The 18,076-nt window shown below is 41.4% G+C and overlaps 1 protein-coding gene across 4 annotated transcripts in view; it reads right to left on the bottom strand.

The window, feature by feature from the left end:
- Nucleotides 1–16,222, bottom strand: part of LOC125891635 (uncharacterized) — a 33,883-nt gene extending 17,661 nt beyond the window's left edge. For all 4 annotated transcript variants that reach the window (XM_049581018.1, XM_049581019.1, XM_049581020.1 and 1 more), the window contains exons 1-4: nt 15,912–16,222; nt 3,924–4,121; nt 700–3,004; nt 380–583 (exon numbers count right to left, since the gene is read on the bottom strand). In XM_049581018.1, coding sequence (XP_049436975.1) covers nt 380–583; nt 700–3,004; nt 3,924–4,121; nt 15,912–15,914 — 2,710 coding nt within the window. In that variant the 5' untranslated portion in view covers nt 15,915–16,222. The remainder of the gene's footprint in view (nt 1–379; nt 584–699; nt 3,005–3,923; nt 4,122–15,911) is intronic.
- Nucleotides 16,223–18,076: the final 1,854 nt, after the last annotated feature.

Here is an 18,076-nt window from a genome sequence, read left to right as displayed (position 1 = left end):
CTGCCACTGCATATTAAACCTAACCAAACCAAACCAAACAGTTGTGGGGAGGAATGTTGTGTATGTTATGTATGTGTATGTTTTTCCATCACAACCGAAATAGAAATAAGTGTTTTTAGTATTTTTAAGTGCTATTCTCAGGTTTTTTTTTTTAATGTCGATACTCCTGTGAGTCATGCTTTCAAAATGCCAAATAATAATCGAATCAAATCGAATGTTTTATGTAAGCTATTTGTTTATGTTGTCTTTTTGAACTTTGTGTGGAACTTTGATACTTTGCTTTTGAAAAGCTGCCGAACAATCTACATTGATTGATGCATATTGATTGATTATTATCGTGTTTGTTTGATGTCCTTTGCTGTGTCTCAGACTAACTCACCTGTTAGAGATGCTACTCCTAAGAAGAGCGGATGGGCTCTGGGGTCTGGGGATCCCAGGGGAAGGTGGTCAGGTCTGGGACGATTAGAGGCAGGCTGGACGATCTTCTGCGTCTCTGCTGCTGGAGGTGGATCTGTCTGTGAGGGGTTCCCCACCTGATGGCCATTTCTGCTGGTTAGCAATGCACTGCCAGGCTGAGCAGCATCTGCAGGAAGTGGAAACATTTTGCTGATGATTAAAAAATGAAAAAAACTGATAAAACCTCCATGCTAAAGATCAAATTAGAGTAGAACAAGTGATGAGAACAACATGACTCTGTACCTGGAGTGACCATCTTCCTCCTGTTGATCTTGGGTGAAACCAGTCCAAAGGCTGTGCTGTTTTTACATTTGACCACGTGCAGCTGGGGAATCTCTGCACAGGAGCCAGTGTTTTCCCTTCGCCGAACATTTTGACCCTCAACAATGACCAGCGCACACTTCTCTGAGGTGTCCACCACAGCTGTGGAGAGGGATGAACATCTTCCATCTGACGTGGATTCCCTTCTGTTTGGTGGCGCTGGAAGATACTTATGAAAGTTTGGGCTCACTCCCGCAGGATTGGTTCTGCTCTGTAGCCTCTCATGAGGCTTGTAGGTAGTGTTCATTGCTGGAATTTCAGCTGAAGTAAACGGTAATCCGCTGCGTTTGGCAGAGACGACAACTGACTGATCATTGTAACTCGACAAAGTTCTATCAGTGTTTCTATCTGCTGAATTTTCATTTTCACTCTGCCCAAACTTATTGTCATAAGTTTGGGCAGAGTGTGCATCCCTTGGTTCCCTGAATGGCAGATTGATCCTTTCAGGTGTTTGTTCTGGTTGCCCACCAAACTTCAAATCATTTGTTCCCTTGTAATCCATACAGGGGGCATTGTTTGTATCTCCTGTTTTCCAATATGGAACAGTGTATTTCTCTCCTGACTCCTTGCAGATGGCGCCACTGACAAAGGAAGGAGGCTGGTGTTGTACCACAGGATCAAACCACATTTCTTGCACATTACACCATGGATCCTCTGTTTCAGTCTCTGGTGGCCTCTGTCTGTCACCACACTGAGACAAATCACCATCCTCCTCCAACACAGCTAACATATTCCCCTTCTCCTTCTCCTGTCCAAAGGTGACAGGGTTTTGTATAGCAGCCTGGTAGGAGTCCCTGTATCGACACCTCAGCTCCTGAGCTCTGGAGGCCTTTCCACCTTGTCTTCGCCTCATGCACGGGGTGCAGGGTTTCTCTGAGAACCGGACACACTGAGAAGGTTCCAAGGAGTCAGGGTGAAGGTGAGGGGACTGGGAATGGTGGAGAGCTGTTTCTGCAGACACACTGTGCCTCAGTGGTACAGCGGCCTCTGATCTAGAATGATTTTGAGTTTGTGGTTTTGTAGGTAACTGCACATGTGCTTGTGACTGTGCTTGAGGTGGAATCTGTGTGTTTGGCTGTCTCTGTGTTTGCCTGTATGACTCTGTTTGTGCCCGTGGTTGCATTTGTGCTCGTCTGTGTGGATATTTTTGCATTTGTGGTTCGATTTGTGCGTGTGGCTGCATTTGCACTTCTAATTTCTGTTCCTCAGTTGCTGCCTGAGCTCTACTAAAAAGCATAGTTGCCTGCAGAATATCAATATATTCACCTTCTGCAACAGGGTGGCAGGCTGGCTCTCTCCTGCTTATATTTTTAATGTTTGTATCTTTATGTTTATCTGACCCTATATTTTCAGAAACAATGACACCCTTATCTTCACCTTGGCGTGTAGTTATATCTCCACTCGTAGGGGTGCATGTACCTGAGACAGTGCTTATTTTTGCAGCTGTATTTGGCTCTGTCCCAGTGAGGCAGCTGTCCCACGTATTGGGGGACACCCAGCCAATAGGCTTAGGCTCAGTTTCACTCTCTTTCACTTTGAACAGCCTAGATGAGGAAGAGGCAGCACTAGTATCCACCAGGCAGAGTGACACAGCAATGCCGTGCTTAGCCGGACATATTCTGGTCTCCACAGAGAAGGCGGAGGGACGTGAAGAAGATGTTAAAATAGAATTTTGAATGGTTACAGGATACTGTGTTGGTGCAGATTCATTTGAAGAAGAAAGAGGAAATGAGGGATTTGAAGAAGACTTCTCAGGAAAATGAGGAAGAGGTGGAGGATGAGGAAGCGGAGGCGGTAAAGGAGGATAAGATGGAGGAGCAGAGGCCATACTACTCCCGGCACACAGTGGCACGTCCACAAAATCAGGCACGGCCACTCGTTCCCATGGTAACCTCACCACGCCCTGCTCAGTGGTGAGCAGGCATTGGCTGAGAGGCGTTCCATGGCGGCCCTGGTTGATCTCTTCTAACCAGTCAAGGCTGAATATACAGGGATAAGAAGTTTCAGGGATTGGAGTCTCCTCAACTACTTCCACAATAAGTCCCTCCTCTTCCAGGAGACTGCAGACCACAATGCGAGCTGATTGGTCACAGAACGGTGCCACCTGGAGGTAAAAGTCACCAGGCTGAAGTAGCAGGGGGTTGATGGGAGCGAGGTGGACGACAACTTGGTCATGCAAACACAGTGGCCAGCCCTCACACAGGAAAAGTACATTAGAGTACTGAGCCTAAAAGAAGACACAGACAGTAACAATACAGAGTTTCTGAAATTTTAAATATATCAACTTTTTTTTATGATAATAAAGAAATACTTCACCCACAAAATGTTTGTATATCTATCACTCACCTCGTGTTATGTTGAAATTATTAAGAAAACTTTGCTTTCTTGCATGCCTCCACAGTAAACGAAAAATCCAAAAACAGAAAAATCTTGAAGAATTGAAGTGACGGGCAGCTGCATTTCAGCAGCAAAACTGTATCAAAACATCCATTTGCAAACTCTTACACAACTCATGCAGTATAATCCAAGTCTCATTTATCCAGTCTTATGCTCAGTACTTTCCCAGACACATGCACATTTGCTAAAACCTTATTTTTTCAAAAACTTCGCACAAACAGTCTCACCCTTGTACGAGTAGTGCACCTGGACAAGCATGTATGTTTTAACTCTGCTCAGTGGAATGCATGAGCAGAGTTCAAATGCACACACTTGCTCAGGTGCACTACTTGTAGTTTGGCAAAAAATTTTTTGGCAAAAGCGCGTGCGTTTGGGAAGTACTCAGCAGCCGACTCAAAAAATAAGACTTGGATTATACTACATGAGCTGTGTAAGAGTTTGTAAATGGATGTTTTGATATAGCTCTGCTGTTGTTAAACGTGCCCCCCTTTAATTCAATTCATCAAAAATTCTCTCCACTTTCTGCTTCTTCATTCACCATGGAGACATTGAGAAAAAAAGTTTTCTTCACAAATTTAACACAACACAGGGTGAGTAATTGGTATACAAGTGATCATTTCTTGGGTGAAGTATTCCAGCAACATCTCAGGGCAACATCTCTTTGTTCCATATTGATAAATGTAATAAATGTATGTTTCTTTAGATGCGCACACAAGTTTAGCACAACACTGACCAAGACATTAACTTACACATGCAGCCTGCTGCACGGTGTCTAAGATGTGCTTGGCTGGGACCAGGAAGTCCAGCAGGCACCGCAGGGCATCACCCTGATAACGACCATCAATGATTTGGAAGAGCTGGCTGAGAAGAGTGGGTGCGGTGGCCTCAAAGGGCGGGTACAGCACCGACAGCAGGTTCTGGATCGAGCTTTCCAGAGAATCAAGGTTCTGAAAACACAAGAAAGAGAAAGCAGAGGCTTAAGAAAAGCTTGATGTACTACTAGGTCATTATTGATCACAACATTGGTGGCAGGCGGACTGTGATCTGTGAGTGCTAAATTATAGATATACACTAGTTGGACCAGTTGCCATTTAGTCAGTAACTTCTCAAATCTAAAACTCACACCAGTGACTCCTGCCATGTGTTCAAATGAATGATTTCATTAATCTTTAATCAAGAAATCATGCTTACATAAACTCGATGAAGATGATATGAAGATATGAAGATGATTTCAAAAAGCTGCTGTAGTCAGATAACATTTTATACTCAATTTAAAAAGCAAATGATGAATCAGTAGTATTACCTACAGTAAGTGGTTTGCTTTTAGAGTGAAATGCTGAATCCCTGATGGAGCTGCAACTAACAAATGATCTGCAGTTTATTTTTTCAAATGATTGATTAGTATACTGTTGATTGCTATAAATAGGTGAAATTACCCATTACATCTTCCAGCAGCCCAAGTCTTCAGATTGCTTGTTTTGCTAGAGGCAAAAAATGTTTGGCTGTTTATGCTTGATAACTGACAGGTAATTGATTGATGAAACTGTCAGTCAAGGTTCTGGCAGTCAGTATAGATGTATTGCCTCTCCTCTATTGAAATTAGGAGTTTAATATTCATGTGAACTGCAGAAGTCAACAAAAAGCATTTGTTTTGCATCCTTTGTAATGCACAGTAATGCTAAACCACAGGAAGCCTGGAGTCAGTCACGTTCATCTCACTGGTGTCTCACACAGTAAATTAAACAGGCCTTGTCCTCAACCTTGTGGCCCTCTGAGAGAATAGCTACACAAACACAAACACTCATCATTAAACATATAGTCAGCCAGCTTGACAGCAAACATCCAAGTAAACTCAGTGTGTGACGGCTGGTCTCAAGGCTAGCTAGCCTCCTGGTTTATGGTTTCACGTTCCTTTTGACCTGAACCCATGGCCCGCTACCCACTTTTAGGCCCTACTTTATTTAGCACCCAGCAAAGGCCACAGCAGCGGACCTCGGGGGTTAATGTATATGCATGCATGGCTGAGGCTCTGTGGGGAGATATATGGCATCAGGAAGGGTTGTGTGTGAATGTCCATGCAAAGCATGAATGTTGCTGGCCTTTTTCCCCCCAGGCATGTGCTCAGTGTCACTTACTGTGAGACTGCATCAATGTCAGCGTAGGAGCAAGGAAACGGGTCTTAGTTTAAAAACCTTCCTCTCTTGAGTGCAATGAATTCATTTCAGAAATAGCTTGTTTACAATCATGTGACTATTATGACACGCCACATTCAGATGCAGGACAGGAAGTTTTAAATCCATACAATGGGTGAAATGGATATAGAGGAAAGTGACTGCATGAAAAGGTTGGATGAACATGAAGGCAGCAGGTATCTTAAGAAAATTAAAACTCATGTCGGATGTGACCCGTACAAAATGAGGAAAAGTGATTTTTCCCACAACCTGACCAATTCGCCTGGTGTGGACACAATCATCATTTCAAATTACCTCTTTCTTCATACCTCCTAATGCTACTAACATTACACAGCAAGCTGAGGAAAGTGGACAAGAGTCTAGAGGACAATAACTATTTTGTGTACAGTTGGGTCCATGACAGAAACATCTGCCATCTCGTTTTTGGCAGAATCAGAAAATGTGCTTCAGTTTAATTGTCTTTATTATTTCAGCTTTACACATGGATGCACCGTTGTCAGGCTAATGTTACTAGCTAATGTTTGCTAGTTGGTATTTTCAACTAGGTCAACCATTCCCAGAGATCTGCTGATACACTGCTAAAAATCTGGGTCATGGCTAAAAACACGTAGAAGTTCTCACGACACAATGCAATTGCATCCAGTTCGAGGCATGTTTAACACAATGCTTTAATGTTAGACATTGCTCCTCCACAATAAAGACGCTGTGTCTCAGTGAGTTTCTTACTTTTACCCTTTACATCCTACTATTTTCAGTACTGTCAGTGGCCTTTGTTTTTTCCCACTGTGATCAATTGGAACAGCTGTAAATATCGCAAATCAAAGTCATTTGTGCAGTGTTGGTAGTCTTTGCCTCCAATTACCCTCCATCTGTGCAGCGCACCCATGTATGTCATTTGCTTTCTACTTCGGAGAGTTGAATGAGAAGATGGATAACAGTCTCATATCTGTTTGTTAAAATCATTCCATTTAGCTCACGGGTTCCCAGCTGTGTTGATGAAGAAAGACAGACAAGGATGTGGAGAGATGGAAACAGAGAAGGGTGTGTTAGGGTGTAATGAATTGTGTTCCCCCGGGCTAACACTGGCTCAGTGCCTCTTCAGCTCTGCTATCTGATGTGCATCTCCTCCTCTCCTCTGTCTTTAAAAGGCCTTTATACTCTACACTGTATAACAAGCAGACTTTCTCACTGAATTCCCTCTTTCCTATTCTGTGTGCTGTTTCCCTTTATATATGTCCGCTTCTGCCTGTTATCTTTTTTTTTCTCAAGCAACTATGGTCATCCACCCTCTCTGTCTTATCCCCTTACATTACAATCTAAAAATGCTTGACTCTCAGCCAGTCCGCAGCCCCCACAGCTCCAGAAACAACAGTGTGACTCAGAGCTTTCTGGTCAGTCCTGCCACACCCCGCTGGGACAAAGCACAGTGATGGTTATCATGATAACATGAAGGAGGAGGCCGAGTAGGAGGAGGAAGAAGAGGGGAAGAGATATGGAGGCAACAGTGGTTGTCAAATGAGAGGAGGATAAGGATGTTTGCACACTCAGAAGCACAATATGTACTGTGAAGCAAATTCAGTTCACAGCTCATAAAATTTTAATTAAATGCTCTCCCATCCTGAAGATAATGAGCACCTGCTTCATCAACTCTTAAATAATGTCAGCGAGTGTCTTTTCTCAGTTGTCCATGAGGGAGGAGTGGGATTCTTGGCGGAGGGCAGTTTGGCAGTTGCAGCAATTTAAATGAATGTGACCTTAAGAGGAAAACTAAACAGTGACGTTGGGTTGGGTCCCCTGGCAACAATGACAGGACATGCAAATGCTTTCTAGCCTTTGGAGCGCTTACAAAACGAGAGTGAAATTCAGCTCGGAGCATGTTAACCCTGCTGGTAACATGACTCAGCTGTGAGAAGCAACACACATCACCAGTTACTGTATGTCTGCTTACAAGAATACATACTGTAATGCTGTTCCCAGCAGAAATGCTTGGTTGAGTGTGTGTTATCTTATTTATGCGTGTGTATGAGTGGACCCTATGGAGCTGTCTTTTAGCTCGGGCCGGCATACTGTTGCTGCAGATTCACACGGCTCTATATAAACACCCAGATCTCTCTCACTCAACCACCGAAATAAATGACGACTCACGTTACTGTGGATAAGATGTCCCAGTGTGGGAGCCGAGGACAGTTTGAATGTCTCTGTCCAGTATCATTATGAAACAGAAATAGTCTCAACAGATTCCTGATGTCAAGCAGGTTCCTGCCTGGACAAGAACTAAATATTTAACAAAGAAAAAAAGAAAGGCATGCATAGTGACTTAATACATTCCTGTGGGACATTTGTCTTCAGCTGTGATATCACTTTTTTCTGATCATATGCAGTGGACACACACACACACAGATATTTACAACAAGACAAACTATCACAAAGAAGAAAATACAAAAGAAATACATATTTTTGTCCATGCATAGACTTATACACTGAACATGAAAATGTGGCAAACCATGGTCCATGTCAGGAGATCTCCAAAAAGAAGTATTTGCCCCATTTTCTAATATCTACATCCAATTTCCCAAACCATTTGTAGGACACCTTTTTGAATGCTGACACTCTTGCCATTTCTGCAACCTATCCTTGGCCTGGAGGCATCCCCTTGTTTGTCCACCCTCCTTTCATTAAGACTGACCTATCACTTAAGACAAATAATCTGGGGCTGATTCAATTTAGCTCTGTGAAATCTCACTGAGATTATCATATATCTTGGGCTCAAAATTCTTGAATGTTGTCACAGGACCATGAAGCATGAATTAGGTGACCTCTCTCAGACTTGCATCGACAGGGGTTTGGTTTGTTTCTTAACCCTAGTCAAGGGAGTCAAGTATCAGCGATGCATGATCTTAAATTAAAAGAGGCGTACCCTCGCATCTCTTGACATTGTTTTCATGTTTTTGCAAATCCTATCCCACTCCTCATCCTCCAGTGTCAGGTCAGATCCCTTTCCCACGTCTTCTTGAAAGCTGATAAGACTGCATTACCCACATTTGAATGTTTTTTGACAATTTAGCCTATTTCATTTGATGGTATCTGGCAGAGACAGACAGGAAATGTAGGGAGGGGAAGAGGTGATGACATGCAACAAAGGTCCTCGGCTTGATTTGAGCAATTTGGTGCAATTACACAGGACACGTCTTACATCTACAAACTAGGTCACCAGGATGACCCCAACTGTGCCACTTGATGGCAACCGCATTTTGGACAAGTTGGGGGGACACATAGGAAATGAAGGGAGGGTTTTTCTACCAGAAAATTTTCAGCATCAAACATTTAAATTCCTGCAATATATAACTTTTATGCACCAATTTGCCTTTACTGCACCATGATGTAAATGTACTCTCATGTTTTTACTGGAGACAAATGCACATGTTCTAAATATTAAGAGGTACACATCCCCTGCCCCCCCACCCCCCCACCCCCACCCCCACCCCTATGCTGGAACAAGGACAACAATCACCTTGTGTTTATAAAATAGAAACATAATCTCAAATTCAGTGTTTTTGAGAGTTCAGAAATAAAAAAAAAACTGAATAAACTGGAAATATATTCAAAGTATTTGGTTCCAAAAAAGTCTGTTTTGACTGCTACTGCAGACAAACTTCAATAGAACAATAATTTTGTCTTTACTATTTATTATTTATATTATAAAAAAAGTTCAATGAAGTATCTTCACAAACATTCAGTCTGCATACACAAAATGCCTGAGAAATATGTGAAGCACAATAAGCACAACTGATGTGATTTGGCCAAACTTCAAAGCCTCCACAGACACTGATACTGCCTCTAAATAAGCATGAAAAGAACCCATTTCCTGTGTTTACATCTGTGGTTTTTCATCTTTAAAAAAAAGGAGCTGATACACAGATTCCCCACTGGATTATACAAACTACCTAAAATGGTTTTTCTGCTGCCCACACAGAGAGGAAGAGCTAAGACATGGGTTTCTGTACAGGAAGGAGTTCTTTCATCTCAATTCATTATTACAACTATGTATGCCTAAAAATCTTGACTTATCAGGAACTTTAAACAACAATCTTGTTTTTAAGTTGAAAGGACAATATATTCTATTCAAATGTTATTTTAGACTGCTAGAGAGATGACTCTGTGTGCATGTAACCCTCCAACTGTATATAAAAATCATCGAAACAAAAGGTATGAGTGTTCTGAGCACTTTCCAGTGTGTTAAAATTATGAAGCTACACTGGTTGAGACAATGACAATCAGATGAATTCCCAGTCATGACCAATGCTCCCTTTTTAACACCTCACTTTAGATGGATATAATAGAAATGCACTCATATAAGATATCTGATATCACACTGAAGTAGGGACAGGAATTGATAGGAATTTATTGATACCAATGCCATTGTCCATTCTGCTTATTGGTCCAATTCTTTATCAGTTCCTGATCAGTTTTCTGTGTGAAAAGAAAAGTAGGCCTACACAAGTTTTCAGCATCAGCTCAAGTGATTTATTATTATGTGGTAGTCTGAACATAGTGTAGCTGCCTGGCGCTAATGTTACTGTGCTATAGGATATTTACCGTCAGTACCTGACGTGATGCTTGGTTGGGAAGCAGTGGCACTCAGGCGTAGAGGGTCAAATACATGGCATTCCTGCAATTTAAGCCCATGTTGCTCAGAGAGATGTACTGGCATATTGCTAGTGGTTCCACTCTGACTTGAAATGATCATTTTACAGACATTACAAGCAGCACTGCTCTCATCTTTCTTCCTGAAATGAAGCCACGCTTTCGATCGTCTCTTCTTCTTGGCTGTGACGCCACGAGTTTGACATCAATATTTTGCAATGCGCAACGGAAAAAAACATGCTGGCATTGGCAACTTTTTTTTTTCAAATCTTGGGTTGTTGTCTCCTCTGATGGTGAAGATTAATCAGCTGACAGGTATAATTTTAATCACACTCTGAAGCCTTCAGTCTTACAGCTACAGTGACACAGTTTATTACCGTACAACTCAAGACTTTTGGCCTTCTTACAATGTCGGCCTTTCCTTTAAAGTTCTGAGTGTACAGAGGCAGACTGAAAAATCCATTTCCATTACCTTCACATTTCACCCCTGTATGCTCCTGCTGTGTCCTGTTAGATGACAAATCAGTGGAAGTTCAAGTCCTTAATGTGACTTTTAACCACCTGGAACATTCTTAAATACTGGTGGATCATTTTTAGGTGCTGAGTCAGCGAGGAGGCATGGTTGGAGGGGTGGAGGATATATTTTGGCCAAATGAAATGCATCAGCTAAATTCCTATCGACTCTGGAGGCACTCGTCTGTATTTGACCTCTGTCTGAAAAGTCTCCAGACTAAAACTTCAGCAAGTTTCCACCACACCATTCTTAATCTCTCTTACACTGCGTACAGGTGTTTGCGACTGGTCTGTATCTCCCATTCGATTAATACTTAATACTTAAAAAGCCACAATTGTACAGTATGTGGCCTTCTAACAAAAGAGGCAGATTTTGAGCAAAAGAGATTGCTGACATTATATGAGTGCACATTCCAGTGTTTCATATCCTTCTTGTTTTGTAATTTGTGGGATCTGAACACATTTTAACACTGAGAGAAACAACAATAACAAAAAAAAGAAGGAAAAAAATAGAGTGACTTTTCGCATCTGTGCTCTTCCTCTCAGCAGGGAGGACTCCCACACTAACGTCTGCGTCACGGCAGCCTGATGAATGCTGTTCTCAGCCTGCTGCTGTGATGAGCCATTCACTGAGCATGACAACTGCCTGAATGACAACAACTCTCCTGCCCTGACCAGGGAACACGATAGTGACGGACAATCTTAACTATTTAGTAATTTGGCAAAAAATTCAATTGTGCAGTAAACGGATTAGCGCTGATGCAGAAGTACTGTGGTGATGAAGAGGCCCCTTTGTTAAAACAGATACATGCCTGTAAAAGTTGAAATTCTTTAATGGTGAAGACGCATGTCAAAACGATTCATCACATTTTCTGAAGTTTTTCATTCAGTTGTGAATTACATCTACAAATCCTTGAATCAATCGTTAAGTATTATTTTAATACTGAAAAAGCTCAGCATATGTTCGCTCCTCCAGTGAAACCAATCAAACGTCACCATCTCTAACAGCCTGCCTCTCTGCTGCTGTCAGCTGCCATTTTAGGTGGAGTCATCACATCCTCCTCTACCCCATCCACCTTCAGATATCAGATATCCAGTGCCCAGGTAGAGCTCATCAAAGTCCACTACTCATCACATCCAGATCCTCAGCACCCTCTTCATCTCATAACATCACCTCCACTGCCACCAATGTCTAGACTCAGCGGAGTTCCCCATTCTACTATGGCTTCATCACCCCCCCTTAATATATATATCACATTCAGTGGGGTTTAATCTGCAAAGATAATTCACATTTCTTATACTTTTGGGCACATGTAGCCTAAATAAATATCTACTTATTATTTACTCAGAATGACTCTGCTGATTGACATACCTTTAAGTAACTAATTAGCACCATAAAGGCCTAATCCTTACTATGTTTTTATAATGTTTAAGGACCTAGTAAAAAAGGAGATGGTTCAGCTCAAAAGAGTTTATCCTTCAGTGTCGATACCTCTGCCAAGAAGTTTGTTTGTTGGTTTGTTTGTCTGTCAGCAGGATTTCCCAATATCATTAAACTTGGTGGAAGAGTGTAGCATGGACCGAGAAAGAACCCGCTATATTTTTGAAGATGATTTTAATGACGGAGCAGATAGACTTTTGTTAATGTTGCAAGACAGGGTTTTGGCCTTGGCAGAGGTCTGCACTCTCCAACGGCCCTTCTAGTTATAAAATATTACAGGAAGACAATGCAAAAAACATAAATCCAATTAAATCAGAAGAAAATGTCTTTTAAGAATTTAATTTGAAAGTTTCATATATTGGAATTCATTCTTTGGATGTTTAATGACATTTTTTTGGCTCTCTATTGTTGTTAAATTATACAACAGCCCAAAAAGAGACTTGAGATGAAAATACACACAATATCAGATATTTTCAGGTTGCCCAAAAAAATCTGATGTTGAGTATTTCCTGTGTAAATAATTTACTCTTGATGTGCTATTTACAGTTCGGAAATCTGCAGCATGAAAAGAGAAAAGGTACCAAATTCCATCTTTTGTGAAGGGGGGGGGGGGGGCTGTACTTTTTTGGAGTAAATGGATGTACCTAACATTGTACCTTTTAGACTAAAAGCTGCACCTTTAGGCTAAAAGGTACAAAGAGAGTCACATAGTTTTTCTTCTCTTTATCTGTTCCTGAGTGCAACATCTTGTGGCTCTCTACCTCAACACACCCGGTGACAACCGAGCACAGGCACAAACCAAATTACACTGAGGTCGGACATAAACACAGGCTGAGTGGAGCTACTGTACACGACCACTGAGGCACCGAGACGGCCAGACGGTATATTTAGTAGCTTCACAGGGATCAGCAAATCGGAGCTTGCGGAAGGCAAACACTAATCATGACGGCCTTGATCAGCAGGACGGTTTGAAGGTGGCTGTAAAGTAGCAGTCAGGAGACAGCCAGGCATGTGTTTAAGTCATTAAAACCACGTCAGGGAATTATGAATGAGCCGAGACTTTAAGCACGTCTTTAAACTCATCGTGAGCGAGTTGACGTGTCTGCGCTGTGTGTGCGTGAGGCGTGTTATTATATCAAAGTGTGGCTTAGCTTTCACTGACATACTCATCTCATCTGTAATTAGCCCACAGCTGTGCTTAATGTAACTCACACCAGCAGATTTCATAACAAACATCCAGAAATGATCACTTAGATACAGGAAAACACAGATGAACTCAGTCATGCTAATCAGACCTAACATCAAAATACATGACATCAGATCTTTTAAATGCATCATGTTGAATCCTAAATCTGTGCAGATACATACAAAAAAAAATAATTATCTCACTAACTGGGAATTATGAATCATTATGAATTTTTATCAGATGTTTGAGTGTATTCATGATGTGCAGCTCTGCAAAAGCCTTTGCTGACTTTAAGAAACCTTTGAAGCACCAAATATCAAAACTAGGCAGATAAGCTTTTCCCTCTACTCTTTCTATTCTAGGTATTAGGACTGGGAACAGGTGATGTGATAATAACTGCGGGTAATTTGGTTGGAATAAGGGCCTTATTCATGTGGTACTGTCAATGTGCCTGTCTTTTTGCTTGCTAAAAGAAGGTATACATATTTGTCGACCTGATTTTAAATATGTAAAATGGGATATGTGGGTATGTTGTCATATGAACGTATGAAGCATATACGTGTATGGAGATGCACAGACATGCATTTACATATTATACTTGTACAATAATGTATACAGCTTTCCTTGCATTTTATGTATTTCTTAAATTTCCTACATTGTTTAATCTACGCTATGTGAGTTTGCAAATATTCTATACCTTTATGTATTTATTTAATATTATTTTTATTTATTTATTATTTATTTTTCACTTTGATTTGTTTACTTTTTTGATGTCTGGGGAAGTTGGATGCTTCTATGTTTGTGTGTATATTTGCTCAAACACACATAAAGTTAAAAAAAAAAACTGGGCAAAAACTTTTTTGCTCAGAGAGTAAAAATGAACACTTTGCAGTTGCCCACACCCATCAGAGTTAAACACTTTGAACAGCTGCCTCAGAGCAACACTAGTTCAGTCAACTCGTCAACTCAGAGTCACTGTCAGAAGTTCTTTGTATCATCAGACATGTTGCTGCGTACTCTGATGCAGATGTCGCCTAGTTCCTCACCAAAGAGACATAAACGAGTGGCCACCATGTAAAGGTGAGGCAATGATTTGTAGATTTGCAAACAGAGCTGTTGAGCTGACTGTTGTGTATTTCCATTGAATCACCAGGACGGGACAAGCCGTCTTTCTGCTGGGAGAAAAAGGATGCTCTGTGTAACCTGGTCAACACAGGAACAAATACCCAAACATTGAGGTCACTCCCAAAACAGGAATAGTCGGGGTTAATGGACTCAATGGTTTCAACGACATGGCAAATATGCACGGAACGGGGCGGGAAAATCACAGCAGTACACACACACGGACACACAGTGCGCTGCCAAATCAAACCTACAGGAGAGCTGGGCGGGCATTTTAAAATTCAGCTCCCTACATAACATCTACCCAGTCAGCGAGTGCCAAACAAAATCTACTTTATGTGCAACCGGTCACACCCTCTCTGCAGCCGAGGTGTGACAACACATACATTCAGAAACTTCCTCATCGGGATATGCAGGCTGAGATTCTCAGCAGGCCAAAATAAAAGAAATCCATACATCCGACAGCACTGATTTCCAACATCACCTCCCTGATGCTGTAGGATGGTTTCTCCTCCTGCATGACTCACATGCCAGTACATGGGGATCCAGGAAGGAGGCAGATACACTGGCTGGTTTGTGAAATCTGCCTTAATGCTCAGTAACCTGAGACCTTCACCTCGAGTCAAAACACTCCAGCAGAGAGCAGCAGCCAGTGCGAGCTATGGGAGCTATGCTGTACACAGTCAGAGCACATGCATGTTTCAACATAGAAGACTACTTGTCAGGGCGTAATAAATAAATAACTGTGTTTAAAAAGGAGACAGTGTTGTAACTATCACGTCTCACATGTAACAAGGAAATTCTACATGGATGAATGATTTGAACTGTGTTAAATGAGGTCAGGTGTGTATTATAAAAGGTTTAGGGCTGGCAGTGAAGACGTTCATGATTTATTTCAATTAACTGATTTAATATTTAATTTATTAAAAATCTCAGAAAATAATGGAAAATTTCTATTTCATTTTTTCAGAGTGCAAGGTAACGTCTTCAGATTATTTTTGTCTGAGCAATGTTTCAAAACCAAAAGATATTTAATGTACATACAGAGAAAAAAAGAGAGAAAAGCAGTAAACCTTGAAGAAACTAATACACAGCATCTTACTTGATGGATGACAATTGTTTATCAAATTATTGTGAACTAATTTTCTGTCTTAGACTAATTTGATTAATCGACTTGTTTCAGCGCTACAGATGTTATTTAGTCATCCTCTAACGCAGGAGTAACATGAAGCACCTCACCCTCCTCTGTCTTCTCACAGAGAGGCGTATGATGGGAAAATAATGCATCATGAGGACATCCAACACCTTTAGACAAGTATGTCTTCATATAAATACAAGCTCAGGATTTCACAGGAGTTTGCCAAAACTTTATATTAACAAAATCAATCAATAACAACTGTCTAACAGCTCTAAACCCGTTATTAATGGCTAAACAAGAGCCATAGTAGAGAAAAGACACACTTTAAGATTAACTTCACATTTTCAGAGAGTAAATGTTTAACTTTGAGGTCAGTTTAAAGTTAAATTATGCTTCAGAGGTGACAGCGCAAACAAAAAAGACACAATCCTGTGCGAACAAAGGCAGAACAGAATGGAAGTAAAAGCGTCTGACAGCAAACAGAGCCAGTTGTCATATTACCATCTTCCTTTGTGCATGTTGTCATTCCCATTCATCACAACAGCAGCGGCGTCTGAAATAATCCAAAAGGGGTGATAGTAATCTACAGAGCTCCTGCTCGGTGGCTGCTGGACCAAAATGAAATCCATTCTGCCTAGACACTTGCTCACAGCCGAGTGAGTGAGGACAACCTTAAGCCAGCTGAGCTGCACTTAGTCTTTGATTTGTCTTGTTTTCTTCTCTCTGTGTCTCTGATTTACTGTGCTCTCTCTGCTCTCTGTCTCTGCCTCTCTGTCTCACTGTGTTTGCTCTCTCCCTCTCGCAGCACCTCGAGTGTCGGGCGCTATGTTTGTCTGAGAGGGGCAGCGTGACCAAACATGAGTAGAGGTGAGGGAGAGGCAAAGAGAGAGAAACAAGCCTCACAGTAAATCAAGTACATGTAAGTACTAAGTTTTTGCTCTGTGGCATCTCCTTACATTGATATGCACACACACACACACACACACACACACACACACACACACACACACACAGAGTCATAACACAGTCATAATTAACCTACAGTATAATTCCAACAAGGAACATGATCCTTTCTGATACCAACAAGCTGTGTGTGTGTGTGTGTGTGTGTGTGTGTGTGTGTGTGTGTGTATGTATTACTCATTGTAGGGATGTAAGTCTGGTCACCTTAAGACAAACGCTGGTCCCCACAAGGTTAATCATTCTATTTGAAGGAGGAGTGGATAAGATTTAGGGGGATTTAGTGGCATCTAGTAGTAAGGACTGCAAATTGCAACCAGATGAAACGTCTTCCGGCTAGAATTCCTTCAGTGTTTATTGTTCAGGAGGTTTTTCACCAAAAGTTAATAGAGGTTTCCTGTTCTCCAAAACAAACAAACCTGGTGATTTAAACCGATAAAAACAATGAATAAAGCCGTTTCACTTTAAAAATCAGTGTTTCTCAGACGCTGCTTGGCATGTCGGAGACAGGCGGCTTGCCCACTACATGCTAAAGTGTACTCACTTTTTATTTCTGACAACTTAAGATCCAGTGTTCAGGAGGTTTTTACAGGGAGCAGAATTACCTGCAGAGGTCTCTTCCTCTTTAAAATAAACGGATCTGGCGATTTAAATTGGTTTAAAAACTGATGGGCAGATGGGCTTCTAACTCAATCTGGTCTCATTCAGCAGTCGTCAAAATCCGGTGCTTGAATAGTGACTTGTAGTGTCAGAGACTGACAAAAAGCCGTCCTTTAATTTCGGCATGATAGGCAGCCAGTCGCCATTATAGTTCAATGGCGCTCAGCGGCAGGAGGGGTGGTGGATGGGTCCAACAAACACCGACTTTCACCCAGGAGAGCAGTGTTTGCAACCCATAAAAATATAAAGCCAAGCCTGTTATTTTGTCCTAAAACCAACCACATTCTTTTGTTGCCTAAAATTAACCACGAGTGAAGAACCACATTCTTGAAGGCAAAAAACATCAATTTGTTTTGTTTTACTGAGGTAGTGTGTTTATTTTGAAAGAGACTGTATGTAAACGGTAAATTTCCTATGACACAGCCTCCCAGAGAATTAACATCCACTGCACCCAGGGACTTTCATGTCGTATCTGGACATGGACGGTCCATGAGCAAACGTCAATATGTGACAAGATCAGGATGAGAGTGTGTTGTCTAACTACATCTTGAAGCCAGTGTTTGGTTTGTCCGTTCTCAGCTACTGTAGAAACATGGCAGCGAACATAGTGATCGCCATAAACAAAGACTTGCTCCTTATGTAGAGATGAATGGCTCATTCTAAGGTAATAAAAACACAACAGTTCTTATTTTCTGGTGATTATACACTAAAGAAAACATACTTATTACATTCACTTTTTGCCAGTATATCCCCCTCTATCCTACACACTGGACCTTTAAGGATGAGGGTTGAGGTTAGGTATGTAGTGCTTAGAGTGGTTTAGATTAAGTCTCCAGGTAATGCATGTAAGTTTATGTAATGTCCTGTGGTGTCTGTGTGTGTGTGCTTGTTGGTGTTAAATTGAAGGGAGATGAAGAGGAAGATACAGGAGACTGTAATTTAATGGTTAGCTCAATTTTTCTTTTCCACTTGACCTTTAAAACTGCACTTGTGACAAGAACATATGTTTGTGTCTCTTGCTTGAAAACACAAATAATTAAACCACA

The sequence above is a fragment of the Epinephelus fuscoguttatus genome, linkage group LG7 (assembly GCF_011397635.1).
Source record: "Epinephelus fuscoguttatus linkage group LG7, E.fuscoguttatus.final_Chr_v1".
NCBI classification, from domain to species: domain Eukaryota; kingdom Metazoa; phylum Chordata; class Actinopteri; order Perciformes; family Serranidae; genus Epinephelus; species Epinephelus fuscoguttatus.
Note: the sequence above shows the minus strand (reverse complement) of the source record. Positions and strands in the feature narration are given on the sequence as shown.